Raw genomic sequence first — 18,759 nt, forward strand, 5'->3', positions numbered from 1 at the left:
GATCTCCAACGCGCACTATTTTATGAAGAGACCCGTCGGCTGCTGACATTCGTATCCTACGCCAACGAGGGAGCAAGAGTGTCTTTAGAACACCAATAAAACACTAGACGATCATAAATACTTATAAGATAAAGAAAAGTCTGGAAAAAGAGAAATACGAGCGAGCGAGCGACTGGCACGGCGCCAAGACCGGCATGCCGCGACTCTGTGGCCGCGGAGCGCGTTTCATTGTAGGGCCTGCATGGAGGGCAGCAGCCGGCCGGCCAGCCTAGCAGCTATTCATCGCCGTCGTCGTCACCGCCCCATCACATGACGCGGCGCACTTTGCGCGCATCCAAAGCTGTGCTGCCTCAACGAGTCCAATTATAAGTCGCGGGTTTTCTGTCTGCTAGCTGCCTGTCCCGGTGCGGTTCCCGCATTTCGTGTATGGAAAAAAAGTCATATGGCGGACCTTCAGAAGTGCTCATTTTTCTGATTAATTCTAGTATAAGAGCACTGTATGTGTATATGTGATATGGCATAATATCGACTCGTATAGAAGAACAACATTCTTCAATTCTCGATCAACAGAATCATTTCTCTCTAATTACTAAATACACTGCATTTTAGTTGAGAAACTAACGCTGTGTCGTCGCGTCGTTGGCGCCTCTGAGACTTCGTCTCCGACTGCCTTTTTAGTCACGTTACTGCCATCTCTTTCAATTACTCAGTGAATAGCAATGTCATCTCCCAGCTCTGGAAAACGTCGTATGGATACGGACGTGATAAAGTTGTGAGTTTCTCGCTGGCATTTTCTTCTAGATGACCTTGATGTGGCACAAATGGATGTGTTTTTGATCGATCGTTGATGGCTCGGACAGCTGATCGATCCTGGGTCGTTTTGTGTTTTGCTCACTTATCAGTTCAATTCCATAACAATCGACTCTCTCTGTACATGCTGGCTGCGTGTGCAGTTGCACGGGAGGGGATCCTGCGCCCTCTCGTGGTCGATGGCGGCGCAGGCAGATCAATGACGCACTTTTGTAAACTTCTATTTGTTCTAGCCATGTGGGTGCCTGACACTTGTGCAGTTCAGCTCCACTCAAGCTCTCCAGCTTACTGCATCAATGTATGAGATGATTCTTGCTAGCCAGCACACCAGATCTCGCTCGAATATACTAAATTCGCTTCAATACATATACCAATTTCCATGTTTTTTTAAAGCATAGTGTTGTAAATCCAACCTATTTGGCGGTGCCTGTGTGGGTAAATATAGAGTTCGAAGCATAAATTACGAATATGAATGTGGCCCTCTCAGTTCCTCTTAATCGTTCAGAAAAACGGCCTGGGAAACGACATTTGTTGCTACGAGGTACTAAAATGCCCCCCTCTCCTCCCCGTCGTGCGCGCGCCGCATCCACGAGCGAGCGGTAGGAAATCAATAAGGTTTCCTCTGCAGGGTATTCAAGTAAAACCATATGAATAGGCTGCGGACGTAGCGTGTACCAGCACGTTCTAATGTGTCTCGTAGGAACAAAACCCGTTCTCCCTTCATTCTTAAGAAGGTTGCGGGGAACTGAATCGAGCCACGTTCATACTCGTAATCTACATTTCGACCTCTGTATTTGTTTAAAGGGACTACAACATCGTAAGCTTCATGATAGGTTGTCTTTAAAGGAAACATGGAGGCCTGCTGTCACCCCATTAGTCTGCTGTTCGCGAATTGCTCCGTTAAGAACCACATATGCATGCGACATTTGAATCTGTGTGTTTCTCATAATATTCGTGGTCAGCTTAGCTGAGAGCTTCTCTGTGTAATTTTCCTTCATTTAATGTGTCTTTAGGATCACTGCTAGTGAAATAATTATTCAATAATCAATAATCCAATTAGTTAATAAGTACATGTCTCAGCATAGGCATATTATTGTCACCGCGATCGGCGCTATAACTTGAAAAGGAACAGCATACTCATTTTCTGTCGAACCAGAGAGCATTCAGAAGGAACGAACAGCATGTGATTTCCTTGCCTCAAGCGCACCGAATCTAATCAATAAGTCCACAGAATACATCTCGGGATAAAGAATGTCGTATCATGATTGGTGCATGATGGAACCCATCCAGACAATCTTTGCAGCAACTGATAAAAATGAGGTAAAATTTTTAAAAGGTTCGATCGTGATCGATATTTCCCTGTGAGCTGATCATTATATCCATAATTGGTAACGCGCACGGGAAGGTTTCTACTGAATCTACGATGAATGTGAGGCAAAAATCGATGTAGTCGATGAATGGATCAATACTTCAGCAAAAGTAACAACGTTCTTTTTTTTTGTTCTCAGGTTGTTTAAGACGAAAACAGCTGGCAAGTTTGAACTGCTGTTCGTCCTATCCTTTATTGATCTTTTTCTCTGTGACATGATATCGCTACAGATGTATTATTGTGGATTTAGGAGAAAAATGTTTCCACAAATCCGATAAGTGACGACTTATGTCAGTAATTGAAATGCTGTTGCAGAAATTGCTCTTAGAGCATATTCCAAAATCTTTGGGATCCTACCCAATCAAAATGAAAGCTGCATTCAGAAGCCATTCAGAGAGAAGTGTTGGAATTTGCAGAGTTTCTTGCGTAGGTGCCAATAACACTGTTGCTTCTGGTTTCCTGTACTTTTCTGAATGGATGCAACAGTATGTGCCTTTTGCAACAGTTGAAGGATGGACGCAGTTAGCGTATGCTATGCAGCGTAATACATTGCAAATTGCAACAAAACGGTACACTAGGATTAGGATAACGAAGTATGTACAAAAGCCCCAACCCTTCTGAACCCAAAGCGGTTTTCGAGGCTTTTGTGAGTTCAAAGTGTTTGTGACACTTGTAATCGGTGCCTATTGTATTCAGGTGGATAACTACAATGCATATGCTACAACACAAACTCGTCCTCCGTTTAGCTCTCCTCTCTTCTGCTCTGCTGCAATCGAAATCATCCCACGCTTATCCAGTTGAACACATTCGGCGCCGACTGTATACGTCATCGCATCGGCATAAAATTTGTCGCCATTTGGCTGTTTTTAAAACATTTTACTCTCTTTTTAATCCACTATTGCTTATATTTGGAATCAAATCCACTTACTTTTGCCCGCGTATATTGATTTCTCCCGCATTCCACTCAGGCAAAAACACCTTTTTTTACTGCATGAATTTTCGAGAACAGCTTTTTTTGCCACTCTTCGCTGTCAGTGTGTAAACACTGCATATGTTTGCGTCAATAATGCATGACATTTTGATGAAAATCAGGAGGAGAAATCGTTGTTATCACTTATTGAATTGCATATAATGGCCATTCATGTCAAGTGTGACAGAATCTTCAAGCGGTTAAGCGTGAGAATCTGATGTTTCCGGCTCTGCTGAAGCCATTTGAAACATGCGTGCGAAAAAATAAAGAAAAAAGCATTTCATCATTCGCATAATAAGGCATCTTATAGAATTTTTTATTCATCGTTTGGTTTCAAGTTTGTTTTCTATTCTTATTTTTTTAGCATAGATGCTTTTTATTTTGCACGTGGAGTTCTTTGATCGACCCAGAACAATGCATTACTTTTTTTAAGTGTAAAGGACTTCTTGTCTTATTGTTCTACCTTAGCACACGAAGTAAAATGTGTGGCTCTAAACTTGGAAAGGTTATCCTTGAGAACTTTTCCTTTTATTTTAGTAGAAATACAGTTTTGTCTGCTTATTGAGAAAAGATTTGGATAGTGAAGTTATCATAGACAAGGGATATTGTTTACAGCTTCCGTAAGTATTTGGAATGTAGATGTTCTCTATTTCCAGAAAGAGTAGGTTTTATCGGGTAGAACATACGACTGTGTATTCCGTTCTAGGATTGAAAGCAAGCATGAAGTGAACATAACCGGTGGATTGAACGAATTCAACGTAAAGTTCTATGGACCGTCAGGGAGTGAGTTTTGTCAAATTCTAATTCTCAGTGCCACTTAATTTAGAGTAGCACTTTTGCTACTCTGTTTTGCCATTGCTGTCATCATTAGGTGCAATTCCGCAACTTTGTGAATTTAGCTGCGTACGAAGGAGGTGTGTGGCGAGTGCGCGTCGAACTGCCAGAAAAATATCCCTTTAAATCGCCTTCAATAGGATTCATGAATAAGATTTTCCATCCAAATATCGATGAAGCTAGTGGTTCTGTCTGCCTCGACGTTATTAATCAGGTAGTTTTTTTTTGTGTTGGAAAGTTCATGATAGCGCTGTTAGTTCCACCTTTTTTTCGTGCTGGGTTGTACCTTGCCTTTTTCTTATTTTCTCAAACCATGAAGAGAACTTACGAGAATTTTTACTGCTTCCTCCTATTAGCTGTTGGATGTCTGATCTGGTTCCCACATGTAGTAGAAAATGGGAAAATTGAAATCTTTTGTCTTTTCTTAAACATGGAAATGGATACTATACCGTTTGATTTTTTATGAGCTGCACACGAGGTTGTTAAATAATTTTATCGGTTAAGGTTTCGAGAAAATGGCGTTTTTCAGATCTTGAAATGGGTGATTCAATTCACAATTGAAATGTCCAAATCTCCCTAGGAAGCAAAGTGAAATTGAATTAGAAAAATTAAATTGTGAATTGAATCGTCTACTTCAGGCCCTGAAGAAAGCGATTTTGCCGGAACACTAGCTAGTAAAATTATTTAACAAGCTCGTGTACACCTCATTTGAAATCAATACGACATCTTACTATGCCGAGGTTCACTGAAAGTCGAACTTTTCAATTGAAATGAGTACCGTCTCATTATTTTATCTCTTTCGTGTAGTAGACGACAATGTTCTTGGCTACTACTGTATTACTTTACAATGAATATGCTCAAATTTTTTTGTTTAAAAGAATTGAATTGTCACAATTTGTTTCAAGAAACGCTCGTAGACACCTCCGCCTTTTTAACTCGTCACCCTATTTTGCGTAATATGCCAGTGCTCGTTTGCAACGTGTACATATTGATGTTCATGTGAACTATCAGTTCTGCAACTCAGAAACACTTATTATTTTATGAGTATGAGTAGCAGAAGATTTGTTGCGTTTTGCTTCTTCCCTCTGTTTCAAATCTTCTTACTTTTGTCAGGTGATGTGGTCACATCATTGTTTCATGAAAAATTCTGATGCTTCACATCAAATAATGTAGAATTTATAGGAAGAAACTCCAAGTTGTAGAGATTCCAAAGTGCTTAGCTAAAGCTGTAATTTGGTTTTCGGAACATCCTTCCTTTTACATTCTCAAATGGATTCACATTTTGCCGCGTTCGACTTTTAATAAACTTTGGGATTTTATGATTTGACATATCCTGAAGCCTTCGACTTGAGCCGTACATAAGCTTTCTGGAATCTTCTTTTCTAACACTTCAACAAGTTCTAATCCTCCAGAGCTTAGAAGTATGAAGACATTTATGATATATCAAAAAATACATCTCATCCACCCAGCAACAGAAATTTTAAGAATTTGTATAGATACTGTGGTTTTAAAGTAGTAATCCAAACCGTGTCCTAAAATCAAAGAACCTGAATGCTGCTGTCAGCGGTAGAAAACTCCTTTTGATTGAAAAAAAAAACAAGTGCAGTCCATTTGCTTTCGACGGATCTACACCCGATGACTGGATGCTGATACTCTCGTGTAACCTAACCATCTGTTGGAACCCAGCTGCGAACCACACTGCAATACAGTCTCAGTTGGAAACTGCTTAACGTTATTGCCTGCAGTTGGAAACTGCTTAACGTTATTCTACCATAAGCGAAGACTGTGGATGTTTCGATTAGACTAAATAAATAATTAATCCTATCTGTTGGCATTTGCGGAGTTTACATTTTCCCAAGTAGTTGATTTTTGGATGGTTGACTGCAAAGAGAAGGATTAAATGACGCTGAAATTACGGTTAAAGGATTCATGATGGAATTATCAGTCCATATCATGTTCCCATGATGTCATCAATCAACCGCAATAGGGTCGCATTTTAGAGCGAGAAACATTACAACATTGTTGTAATTTTTTTGTGACATTTTCATGGCCTGTGAGCTGATTGTTTTGAGATTCCTGTGTGATCCTTCTGCTGTTTTCAAATGAATTTTGAATATGAATGAATATTTCTGTAGTAGAAGAACAGTAAGTCTAACTATCATTATTTGGGTGCCAATTTGCCATCTTCTTTAGAATACATTAGTGGCTACTGTAAGCATTTACTTTCATTTATTCGAATGTGGGTGGTTTATTGATTACGGTTTTTTCAGGCATGGACGGCGCTCTATGATTTAGCCAACATATTCGAATCATTCCTCCCGCAACTGCTCACCTATCCGAATCCTACGGATCCGCTCAATGGCGATGCTGCTGCTCTTTACCTCCATAAACCTGAGGAGTTTAAGAAGAAATGCAAGGGTATAGTCTCTACTGAAGAATGAGAAGCTTTTCATAGGTTGAACAGTCAGGTGATTCAACGCTAAGCGTGGTGTTTGTCCGTAGTTTTGGACTAGCTTATTTTATTCATTTTGACATGTGACGTCGCATTTAGGACATGCTGCTTTAACAGCTGCGTTAATATCAAACCGTCCATATATTATGAAATTGCTGTGACAACTCTTTTAAAGGCAGCGTATCACGAAATTGACGATGTTTTAATCTCTAAGCGAACAGATAGGGCTGCAATAGGTTTTTTTTTTAATTTATGATCGTGTTCGCTCTCTCTAGTAATTACAGAAAAACGCGTAAAGTAGCCTTCTTGTCTTCCCTACAGTATAACTTAGTCCGAATGGTCCGAATTAATTTGTTCTGTACTACAGAGAACACGAATGCAACAAAGGTTGTTTTTCATTTTCCTGGACTTTTACGCAAAATTGAGCGTCATCACGTTCAAAGTCGTGAACTACACTCCTACCCTTATCCATATCTATTCAGATAACAAAATCGTCAATTTCGAGATGCATTGCCTTTAAAGGCATCACCCCACGAATCTGAGATGGTGTAGATTTCGGGTGGAGTATTCTTATAGGAGATAGTAGATTATGAAGAGGAGGGTGATTACGTCCATTTCTTCCTAATTACCGTAAAAAAAATGGCCCGGAAAATGCGGCGCCGCAACAGGGTGGCGCGCTACAGTCGAACTCCCTGTAGAAAATAGTGCGCCAGAACGCTTGAAGCCGTATCTTCCGGGCCGTTTTTTTTACGCAATTAGGAAGAAATGGACGTAATCACCCTCCTTTCCATAATCTACTATCCCTTGTAAGAATACTCCACCTGAAATCCGTACCACCTCAGATTCGTGGAGTGATGTCTTTAAGGAATTCCACACGAACACGAAATAGGTGCCTTTTTGAAATGATGTTTTTCTCGTTGCTCCAGACCTCCACCAGATTTTTTCGTTTTCATACCTCATTGTGGAATGCAGATGGTGATCAAACTAAGACTATGAATATCGGAAATGAGCCCTAACATTGCAGACGCTGCATTTGCAGCGTTGAAATGTGGAAACATGTGTTGAATAATGGCAATAGAGCTATTAGGCTTCGTAATTGGTGTCATATTAGAATCGAAGCATTCCTCGAGAGAGGGATATGTTTCCTCAAGAGAAAAACTTCCTTGTCTGAGATGTACTTCACTGATTGGGTTCTAAAGAAGCGAGCGTTTTGTTCTGAAAACAACTACGATAACTTTGCTCATTTGTACCGGTGCGATATTATTCTGCTGCGTTCAGTTCTTTTCACAATTTACTCAACTCTAAAAAATTTCATCCTCCTCTAGCGGACTTCGAAACATTGCGGTTTGGCTACGGGAGAAGAGGATCGAAGGAAGAGGTTTTTTAAATCGGTCCTTGACGGTAAAGGGTTTCCAGTCTTCGGCTTAATTTATCCTTATCGGTACTGTGGTTTGTCAAAGACTTGCTGTAATTCACTCCTCCTGGGCAGCGATCAAATAATCGTTCCCATTCAGGCCGAAATATTAGTTTTCGAGTTTAACAGGCGTCATTTGCGTCGAGGCCGAGTCCTCCGTTGCTGCAGTCAGTGAGCAGTCCCAATCCATACACTCTATTGCAGTGAGCACAGGGGATTTGCATTTCGTAAAATTAGTGTGCGAGCTGGGCTTATCGCAAATGTTTTATTCTTCATCATGACAAGGGTTCGTTCCCGAATATTATGCTTTGGTGGCTGACGGATTTGCTTCCTTCCTATGCAGCCTTTAAGCCGTGTACATGACAGCGATAATGTGCAATAACAATGCGACCTTGTTATTGTTTTCAGTGAACACCATGTTATTGGAGAACATCCGAGAGGGAACACACAACATGCTAAGCACAAGTGCGGTTTGCCGAGTATACTATAAGGCTAGCTAAAAATTTCAGAGAGGTGTCAAAGTTTTTCTTGAGCGAAGCATGTGAAAAAACTGAAAGGATAGCAGAAAAAGAAATTCGCTAAGACATTTCTTTTGCTTTAGCGTTTTTCTTTTTTAGTGGAGATACAAATGGTAGATATCTATCATGGAAAGTAGTTTCTACGTACTGCAAATGTGTTTTTCACTGTTGGGATGCTGTCGCGGCACGCATTGTCGATAAAAAGACTGCGGCCACTTCGCAGTTGTAGTAATACTTGAACAAAGTTAATATAAGCTTTAGAAAAGCCACTTCGCAGTTGTAGTAATACTTGAACAAAGTTAAAATAAGCTTTAGAAAAGACGCGATCTTTCACTATAATTTTTAATTAACAACATGGATGGTAATAGTAGTGAAAAGAGGAGCAATAATTACAGTAACTACATAATGAGGAAACTTCTAATCAGCTTCGGCTAGTGGCGTGTAGAAATGAAATGGCATGATATAACAATCCCCGTAATAACGATAGTACCGATAATTCATAATTTTATAATACTAGTAACTATAATAACTGCAACATAACATGCTCTTCAGTTTTTGATATTGATCATAAGTATTATTAGGATTTTTTTAACGTGATGTTCTGCAGGTGAGTGAGGTTCGCTTCGCGCTTAATAATGCACACAAAAATAATCGTGTCGTTTTACATACGTCGTCTTATTTATTTGAATGGATATTACATTAAATAGTATTTATTTAAATACGTTATCTCTGCTCGAACAATATCGAAACGGAATGTTGGATGTCTCAAATTGTTTTATCCCCCTTTTCTTACTAAAAAAAATATTCCATTGGATCTGTTATTCGGATTTTTTTGCATGGAAGTACTGATAATTGAGGGCGTGAAACAGAGATTGTTAGGTTAGACTCATGCGAGTAACAACTTGATATGCGCTTGAGCTTTCCAAACCTGCCTAATTCTCAATCATTCTGACAGTTGCAGCAAACTCTACTTGCTGCAATCGAACTGTTGATCTCTGTGTTGGTAATGTGACAAGGTGACATGTTTTTTGTTCACACCTGTAAGTACAAATGATATGGAGGTTCCAATAGTTGTATCGGTTTTTCCCGTATTTTTTTTTCTGCGTCGCTCTTTCTTTCAAATGTTGGACTGGTCAAATATATCGAGAGAATTTGGATTTTGAAGTTTCACCCTCGTCTTGAGTTATAATATCATCATGTTCCAATAATAGAAAACATTTTTTTTCCAGACTACGTAGAGCGCTTCGCCTCTGAAGATGCATTACGTCGTTTCTTCAACGAGTCTTCCTGCAAACCAGATTACCGCATGGATAAGCAAGATGATGACTCAGACATATCCAGCATGTCAGACTTCTCAGAGGACGAGGCCCAGGGTATGGAGTTGTGATGTCAACGGACTCGTTCTTGAGGTGCCACTTTTTATTGCTTACCGTCTGCAACCAATGGATAGACAGTGTAATCTTCGGTGGTCTAAAATTTGACACCTTCATTTTAGTTACATCAATTAAGGTCATCCACCCAGCTTGAGAAAAAATCGTTTATCCTGAAATGTTAGAGAATGAACCGATTAATGTAATCCCGGCGTATGTTGCGAAGTGTTTCCCGGATATCTCAATATTGTTCTCATGGAATCGTGTTTATTATGCAGATTTTGTCAATGATTCAGTTTCTACTCAAAATCGTGATACGATAGTCTACGTCCCTGATGCTGATTCCCTTACAGTCTTCAACGAAGCGCGCAAACCTCTCTTTCATATATGCTATCATATAGCCTTATAGTCCAAGACGCTAGTTCAGAAGTTGTACATATATGATCCTTTTCCTTTCTTTTTTATAGGAATGTTTTTTCTTCATTTCAGTAAAGCATGAAGTCTCTGTGTAGCTGATCCCACCGGCTGTGGTGTTAGTTAGGTGTTCAATGTTCGTATATAATAATACCAGAAGTTTCTTCTTGGGCTTTGCTGACATGTCCATATGAAACGATTGCTGAATTCTGCAAAATCGATAGATTTGCGGTACTTTTACAATATACCGTTGTGCTGGTGCTGGCCTTCGTGTTTGTATGTTCGAGCTCGCAATATCTGTCATCTGAGATGTGATCTGGTTGATTTGTTAGCGGCAAATGTGAGATGATGCCTATTTCAGCCGAAGGTAATTAAGCGCATTAGGAGTAACACTTACAGAAAATGTATTAGTAGTCGTGAGAAATAGGGAAAAATTTAGAAACCTTGCCAATGGCTTTAAATTGGTGCGAAACAAAGATGGTCTACGTTTAAACGTAACGTGATACAAAATTGACGATCTCTCGTGAACAATATAGGATTCGGGATGCAGACTACGGGAATGAGCGTGTTGACGCTGAATTTTCTTGAATCGTCTCGAAAAAAGACGTGGGAAACATCTACCTTACACTATAGCGCATCACCCTCGTACACCCACATTAATTCGAATTCATCTGTTACTACCGGATCTCATCGAAATAAAGTCATCCAACGCATAGTTTTCCTACCAGTTTTATAAACTTGCGACATGCAGAATTTTACACATGTTCTGGATCAATAAAAGGATAAAGTTTCTGGCGTTAATCAATCCGCTTGGGATGCGCCCCCACGTTCACTTCAATTCAGAATCGTTTGAGGTTTACGAACGTGTAACTGCCTATACAATGACTTGCGGGGGATAGATGATGAATCAAGTCAGTGTTTTTATCCTCCCAGACAAGTCTGGTACCAATTTATCGACCCCCGAGGAATGAAAGGCTTGGTGAGCACTAGGGAGGATTCGAACCTCTGATCGGTATGTGGACAGCGGAACCTATTATTACCGACTGCGGTAGACCCGCCCAGACGTTGCATTGCTAATAATTCAGAAAAGCCCTTTCGATGAAATTCCTACCAAAATGACGTACTGACAATAGTCAATGGCTCACGCTTCCTTTAAATGAAGCAAACCATTTGTATTTTCGTGTTCAACAGCGTAGAAAAAATAGCCAACAATACATTTACTAGATATTTAAGAAAGAAGTAGCTCTTACACTTCTATCTAGTGTACACAAAATATGAAAAAAAGCAAAGAAAAGTTGATTTGGAAAGTGTGTTTTCCTCTCTACATGTTTACAAAGCACAGTCTACTCATTGATTTTGCAACGGTCGATTCAAAGAGTCCATAAATTCCTCAATCGTCTTTCTTGCTAGCATGGTCGCCACCCTAAAGAAGAAAAGAATTTTTTTGTAAACATTCCATTAAAGACAGTCCTTGTGAAGAAAATCTGAGAGGTAAAAATTAAGGTCTGGATCTTGAACGAATTTCTAGATATGAACGAATGCAAATATTTTGATTCAATCCGTGGACGATTTCTTGTCTTGGCTGATGTACTCTATACTCATCCTCATTAGTACAATCCAGAAATGTGGATAAGGCACAACTACCTGTCACCCGTCAAAACCTCGCCCAGTCGACTAGCACTATAAGGTTACAACCCAAATCCCAAAAACACCATACACCATGAAGACAGAAACAAGAAAAGTTAGCTGTTCGTCAATAAAGAAAAATCAATATCAATCTTGGATCCAGCTCAAGCAGATCAATCAAAAGCTAGGCATTCAACGTGCCAAGATTCAAAGGCTATCGAACGTGGACTATACAATAAAGACGGCTTATACTTACTTCGTACTGCACCAAGAGATCTGATACACGATTGTATTCTTTCTGGAGAGATTCAGCCTGTTTGCGAAGCGTGTCACGATCTATTTGCGTCTTTTTCAGCTCAGTGCCCAGCTCATCGATCTTGCGGTTCAATTCAGCGACTTCTCCTTCACCACCCTGTAGGAAAGATTCTTCGCAGAAATACAATCTGAATAAAAAGAAGAACGTGAAATACTCACAGCATTCATGAGCGTTTTTGCAGCCTTTGAAGCACTTTCGGCTTGTCTCATTGCAGCTTCACTAGCAGCTTCGAGTTGGGCTCCGCGACTGATTAGACCCATAATACGTTTGATGACGCTACAAAATCATGATCATTTTCTACAGGCGCTTTGGTGAAATTGGAATTGAAAATTTGGAATTAACCGCTACGCTTTTACTACTTGATGCATAAATGTTCATAATCTTACAGGAAAAGCAGAAGGGCGAATCCGGAGATGTAGAAGTTTCGTTGAGCGCGAAACAATCTCATATGTATAACTGCATCCGCATCGGCGGCATGCCGCACCGACGATTCCAATGCAACTTCGACGTGCGAGTATTTATTAACTTCGCGAACAGCATCTTAAACATGTTTTTGAAACAATTAACAACTTAAATCGATAAAAATATAATTGTTTTACGAACCAGCGAACAGAATGAAAAGCACGAAGGCTCCAGCATAGGAGTAAATTTGAGCATGTGCACTCAGAGATGTTATGAGGCGGCTTTTGAATAGCTTGCTCCACCTAAAAACAAAGCGATAGTCGGATAAGAACTAAACAAGAGGAGGTGGTCAGAAGAAGGATTTTCTACTTCTATTTATCTCAGAACCGAAAACCACAAACTTTTATAAGCAGAACAAGAAGTTCTCAAGATTTGCCACAAACAATTACAGAACCTTTCTTAGCTTCTTCCTTTCCTATGTTCTTATAGAAAACCAAAAGAATAACTTATGTATCAACCCAATATATAGTTTCGTATGTAACTCTTCTTAACTAAATTCACGACCAGTTCTGATTAAAAAAATTCTGATTCCTTCGTTCTGCTACAGTTGGCCTTATACGTTAGGTTCTCGACAGAAACGGTATCCTGTTCTTCTACATTTACCGATCGACACAACGATGGACCAGAAGGGGAATTGCGCCTATAAACTTCTACGAGTTCTTTTTTCTAGTATTTTTCCAATAGTTTTTCGTTCTATTTTCGTGTGGTTGAGATTACTTCAAACTAGTAGTCGTAGCAAAAATCGTTTTTTCTTTAGCATCGGCTCCATCGCCTATCGATCCATAATTAAAGGCAGCATACCACGAATCTGAGGTGGTGAGGGAATTTGCGAGAAAAAGCTAGAGATGGGATCGTAGATTGCCGGATCCGGGGCGGTCTCGCTCATCTCTCTCTGACTACCCCGGATTGCGCAGTCTACAACCCCATCTCTAGCTTTTCCCGCGGAATCCCTCAACACGATATATTCCTGGTACGCCCTCCTTTAAACAAGCGATTAAGGGTACACATCGACAATTCTACAACTTTACCACGCGACTACATTAGAAAGTATTCTTAGGAAAGCAGATCTTCAATGCCAAACTCTGAATTCGTTTTGTGTCCTATTCCAGCAACAGCACTTAGTTCTGGGTAAAAAGAAATAACGCGGAAGAATCAGACTGCAGAAATTTATAATTATCCCTCGCTTCCCGCAGATTTTTCCTCAATGAAACACAGATCTAACGATGTCAGGTTAAAGAAAAGCTGCGAAAATCGTTCAACACATTCTGAAAAACAGAAAGATCGACGTAACATAGCACTCAACAACTGCACAGTTGTTTCGCTTTCATTTATTTGATCGATAAACGCCACGAGGAACTCAAAATGTGCAAAACGACACTAAACTATGAACTTACAGAGATGGCCGGATCCATGGAAGTAGTAGTATAAACGTGACGGCGATCTCAACGTAGAGAACGAAGGCGATAATTGACCACTGAAGCGTCATTCCTACTGCAACCATCATCCATGTCATTATTTAAGAAATAACAAGAAAAGACTACAGGCAACAATGTTATGTATGAACACGTTCTATCATGAAGTACAAAAATACGCGAAATCGCTATATAGAACGAAAATAGCAAATCAATTCGATACTCCTTTCAAAACGCTTTATCAACACGTTCGAAAGAAAAAAAAATCAAAACAGCAAACAAGAGTTATGCGGAGGACACAGGACTAATACTGACCAACTGGAGAAGTGCTATTCAAGGATGGAGAAGATTAAAACATGTGTTTAAAGTTTTGTTACAGCACTGGGTTTTGAATTATTTCGGAACCACTCGATAATCACCGAATTGGAAATTACATGCGCATTAGTGAATTCAAAAAAAAAGTGTAAATGATGTTCTGCTGAAGACAAAAGCCGCGAGAAAGAAAAAGATCTAAGTAAACAGGGTGTAGGGTGTAGAAGTTGCCTGAAACCTGTTTTATATTAGGTGTTATGGAGCGTCATATCAGCGCGTCATCTATTTCGCAATGAACATTTCCTGCATCATACAGGAGGATTGACTGTGCCAACCATAGCAGAGATAAAAGATTTCCCGGACACTTCTGATAGTTAGTTTAGAAAGGAACACAGGCGATCACTGCAACCTTTGGCTGAATCACGGCGTCAATCGATACACGAATGGCTATCTGACTACGAGTCACCGGCAAACAACAAAATCACCTTTGTCCTCTATACAACCTGGACAAACTCTATCTCGCATGTGACGAGCAGCTGAAGAATTCAATATTAATGTGATTTGCTTGCTAATCTTGCGGAAAACCCACTAATTTCTTGCATAACTTCGCAATCCAACCGCGATCTTCGCAAATGGCCCAGACCTTGTCCTAGTTGATTCAATTGTTCTGTTAAGGCCAAAATCAAAGGGAAAAGTGAGTCTTCATTACATTCTCGTTTTACAGGATAACATGCAAATGAAAGTTATCTCTTCAGTGAAAATTAATCCTTCTGAACTTTCAATTTGATTGTAGATTCCTGTCACCGGACTTAGAAAAAGCAAGTTTAACAGACATTTCGAAATCCACAAAAAAAAAACTGATCAAATGAAAAAGTTTGGCAGCATGGTTAGAGGAGATTTCTCTTGCATTGTTATTACAACTACATTTGCATTCATGGAGCACAAATTTGGTTTTTCATGGCAGGGTAGTAATGTAGAGCTTCAGACACTATAAAGAGCGACGTCTAGGAACACCCCTATACGTCATGATTAAGTTGAGGCATTTAACGCAAGTATAGTCGGGCGCAAACGAGAGAACGATGATGGGGTACAGTTGATGGAGCGTAAGGTGGTGAGCTAAAAGCGGCACGGCGGAATTTATCGATTAGAATCGAGGAGGACCTTTGCTGACACCATTCTTGTAGTTCGCTGTGGTCCCGCCTCGATTTCAACCGCTACTTCCACAGTGTGGCTTCAAGCGCTGCCGCTTACGCGACTGCACCGTGCTCCTGTCGTATTCACGCGGGTATAAAATGTTAAACAACGTGAGCACTAACTGCAAAGTTTCCCTAAGCAATTTATCATAATCATTGTTTTTTGAAGTCTCCCTCATCCACATTGAAAACTAGTTGAAGCATCTACAGTTAACAACGGTGATCATATCATGATCGGAGTGATTTCATCCCACTGGTAACTTAACTACTCAATGTCAGTAAGAACAATGAGTTGAAGTGATAGAAGGACCTAAGCTAGAAATGTAAAAACCACTCGAACTATACCTGCTACACGAAGAATATCGATAAATTACGCTGATGATAGGGCAAACACGGTCATTCTTGGCTTCTTCACTCATACTACTGATTACTCCCCGCAGAGAAAAAAGGAACTAACGAGTAATGAACACAATAGATATGCTTCGTGATTGTGTCCTGCATGATAAAAGAAGAAATCATCGTAAAAAAGGAAAACTGTATGTAGTGTATACACGAAAAAACGCGTATATTAAATATAGAACAATCAAAATATATCATTACAAGTATTGGATATAAAGAAATGAGAATTTCACCAAAGAACACGGATAAAACGATGTATGCACCAGCAAGTATTCAATAGATACACGAATGCATCACTTTCTTTCAGTACGCACTTCAATTGAAGTTCCTTGGTAGGAATGTTTTTATTCTCGAGCGTACTGCAGCGTCCATTCTTTCGCAGTACGAATCGCTTCAGTTTCATTCGTTTTCCATTGTTCAGCGACATCCGTGGCTAGCGGATCCTTTACAATGACTTGTTGATATTTTAAAAATAATGGAAGACAATCCATCACTAAGAATGCTTTCAGAAAATATGACAAATTAGTGAAAACTAACTTCAGGATTCGGAGCTGAAAGAAGTGCTTGAATAGACAAGAGAACCGTACGAATTTGCAATGCCGGAGACCATTTGTCTTAAAATATGATATTTTTCAAAGTAAAGTATTTTTCTTCTAAAAAAAAAAGTCTATTCTTAACATGAAACAATAAAATGAAGCATCGTTGACCTTTTAATATATCAAGACAGATCCTTCCAAGCTTATCAATGTTCGGGTGGTAAATCTTTGTCATAAATCGCACCTGAAAAATGGAAATAAAACTAAGCACTACAGTCGAGTCAAACGAGCTGAAGCCTTATGCAGTTGTGCAAGCGGCTGCGATGGAAGTGGCGCAAAGCTTATGTTTCTGACCGAGGAAGGTGACTCAAGCTTACTGCAATCAGACTGCAGCAAGAAGTGATGTCCTACCTCGGTCTCAACACTCACCGCTCCACCACGAGCACAAATGCCAATGCAATTGCATCCACCTTCAGGTAGTTTTTATGCTCCATTGCTGATTTCTTATATATGACAGCGCAGCTCTCACTCAAGAAACAATAAGAACCACTATCACACTGAACTGTTGAACCCTAACGTTGACTTTGCTTTTCCTCGTTTCTTTCCGTCAGTTCCGTCATTCCATTAGAACGGAAGTCCGCTTAATCACTAGCTTATTCACTTATACTGTCTCACCTCACATGTTCTCTCTAGCCGCTACATTATAATTCCTCTCTTTGAACCGATATCTATAGTCTGGTCAAAACGACTTGTAGTTGGTGCGATTACATAAACGGCTGCGCACTGTGGAGCAAGTGGCCTCGATCAAGGTGATACTCTCGCTAAGCACACTCATTTCCGTAGTGCAAGACTCGTAACCAATGGCTTAATCACCTCGCTTCGAGCGCAGCTACGTACGCAGATAAACCAAACATCGGGTCATATTGACCCAATTATATTAAAAGTCGCTTTTCATTCAAAGAACATGCAAAGCCGATTTCCTAGATTACAAACAAGTCGTGCTGAAACTGGAAAAAATAGAAGTTGCAAAAAATTAAATCAAGCAGTGGAAAGATGAATTTATCAGATTTCCTCGCAGAATTCACACAAAGCATTCTATTTACCACATGATTACAAAAACTACATGAATCAATGCAGCAAGTGTAGGATTTTGCTGCTCTTTCAGCCTTTTGCACAATATTTTACTTTCTTTCTCTCTCAATACCGCTGCTTGAGCGACTATTAAAAGTGTCACTCGATATCAAAAGTGTACATCTGAAAAAAAAACACCTTAGGTGCGGCCATAGGATATTCCTCAGGCAGAAATAGCTCCAGTTTGAATACACCACCAGCGAATGGAGAATCTTGTGGTCCAGCAATCATTACATGAAAATACCTAGGCAACACAATAGATGATGTTGTAGCAACGAAAAAGTTGTGTTCAAATACCGTGCATTGTTGTCGTCAGGACTTGCAGAGATTCCTGGCACAGGATCGGCCATAAGCCGTTGAGTTTCTTTGATGATTCGCCTCGGTAAAGCACCAGCCATCTCCTCAGTTTACCTCTACTTGCTAGATCTAAAGGACGTAGTGTGACAGTGCTGGGAGAAAAAATATGACGCAGTCAATTTCATAAGAAAGAGAGCTTGAAAAATAATGCAGAGGAATGTAGCACAGACGATTTCAACTTCATCACGCACACGGATATTAGCTTATTCTGGATGATCGAATAGACAGATATAGGGGAGAAAGAGATCAATAATGAATAAGGATCAATAACAATCTTGGTTTTGCCCAGAAAAAACTGATACACTATTCAAGAAAACAGATAGTTGTATTCGCCAGAATCAAGTCCCATTGCGCGAAACTTGGATCTGTCACAGCTAGATAATAACCAGAAAATGAATAGCTCTCCGCGAATTGCTATAATCAATAAAAAAAAATCCAAACTCTGACATCAGCTGCATTGAAACTGTTGAAAAAAATCCCTTTGAACAAAATGTGAAAGATTTCCTCAGGATGAGCTTAACTCCTATGCGATCATGAAGGACAGTTTAATAAGACAACTTAACGGATGCCACGAAATACGAGAGCACGCGCGTCAACACCTGCGCCCCACGAAACGATCTTTGCAAACTATGTCTCCTACAGAAATTGCAATCGAGTCAAAAATTCAGATAATTGGAACATTTACGTGATCAAGATGAAGTGAGCGATTATAGTAAGGCAAAAACGACTTGAAGCTCGGTACAGTTACGTAAACATCAACGCTCGAGCGGCACAATGGTGCGTAGCGGTTGGGATTGAGTTGACACCTTCACTGGCACCACTCATAGCTGCAGCCCGAGTGAAGATCATACTAATGACTGGTCC

At 40.0% G+C, this 18,759-nt stretch overlaps 3 protein-coding genes across 5 annotated transcripts; 1 reads left to right on the top strand and 2 right to left on the bottom strand.

Annotated features, from left to right (window-relative positions):
* Positions 1–719: 719 nt before the first annotated feature.
* Positions 720–9,922, top strand: RB195_000166 (uncharacterized protein; the record flags this gene model as incomplete). Of its 2 annotated transcripts, XM_064196351.1 has the most annotated exons (7): positions 720–772; positions 3,856–3,932; positions 4,049–4,197; positions 6,254–6,401; positions 9,597–9,648; positions 9,726–9,776; positions 9,877–9,922. In XM_064196351.1, 7 exons carry the CDS (start codon positions 720–722, stop codon positions 9,920–9,922), a joined length of 576 nt encoding a protein of 191 aa, XP_064052232.1. The 2 variants fall into 2 exon arrangements, with proteins under 2 accessions (XP_064052232.1, XP_013302120.1); XM_013446666.2 differs by lacking the exon at positions 9,877–9,922 and having other exon boundaries at positions 9,597–9,754.
* Positions 9,923–11,541: 1,619 nt separating this feature from the next.
* RB195_000167 (uncharacterized protein) lies at positions 11,542–14,068 on the bottom strand (the record flags this gene model as incomplete). Of its 2 annotated transcripts, none has more annotated exons than XM_064196352.1 (6): positions 11,542–11,574; positions 12,034–12,189; positions 12,252–12,369; positions 12,480–12,633; positions 12,697–12,797; positions 13,950–14,068. In XM_064196352.1, the coding sequence occupies 6 exons, from the start codon at positions 14,066–14,068 to the stop codon at positions 11,542–11,544; spliced, it is 681 nt and encodes a 226-aa protein (XP_064052233.1). The 2 variants fall into 2 exon arrangements, with proteins under 2 accessions (XP_064052233.1, XP_013302119.1); XM_013446665.2 differs by having other exon boundaries at positions 13,950–14,041.
* Positions 14,069–16,215: 2,147 nt separating this feature from the next.
* RB195_000168 (uncharacterized protein) lies at positions 16,216–17,936 on the bottom strand (the record flags this gene model as incomplete). Its single annotated transcript, XM_013446664.1, has 5 exons — positions 16,216–16,314; positions 16,409–16,485; positions 16,579–16,651; positions 17,677–17,782; positions 17,836–17,936. 5 exons carry the CDS (start codon positions 17,934–17,936, stop codon positions 16,216–16,218), a joined length of 456 nt encoding a protein of 151 aa, XP_013302118.1.
* Positions 17,937–18,759: the final 823 nt, after the last annotated feature.

The sequence above is a fragment of the Necator americanus genome, chromosome IV (genome assembly GCF_031761385.1).
Source record: "Necator americanus strain Aroian chromosome IV, whole genome shotgun sequence".
NCBI lineage: Eukaryota > Metazoa > Nematoda > Chromadorea > Rhabditida > Ancylostomatidae > Necator > Necator americanus.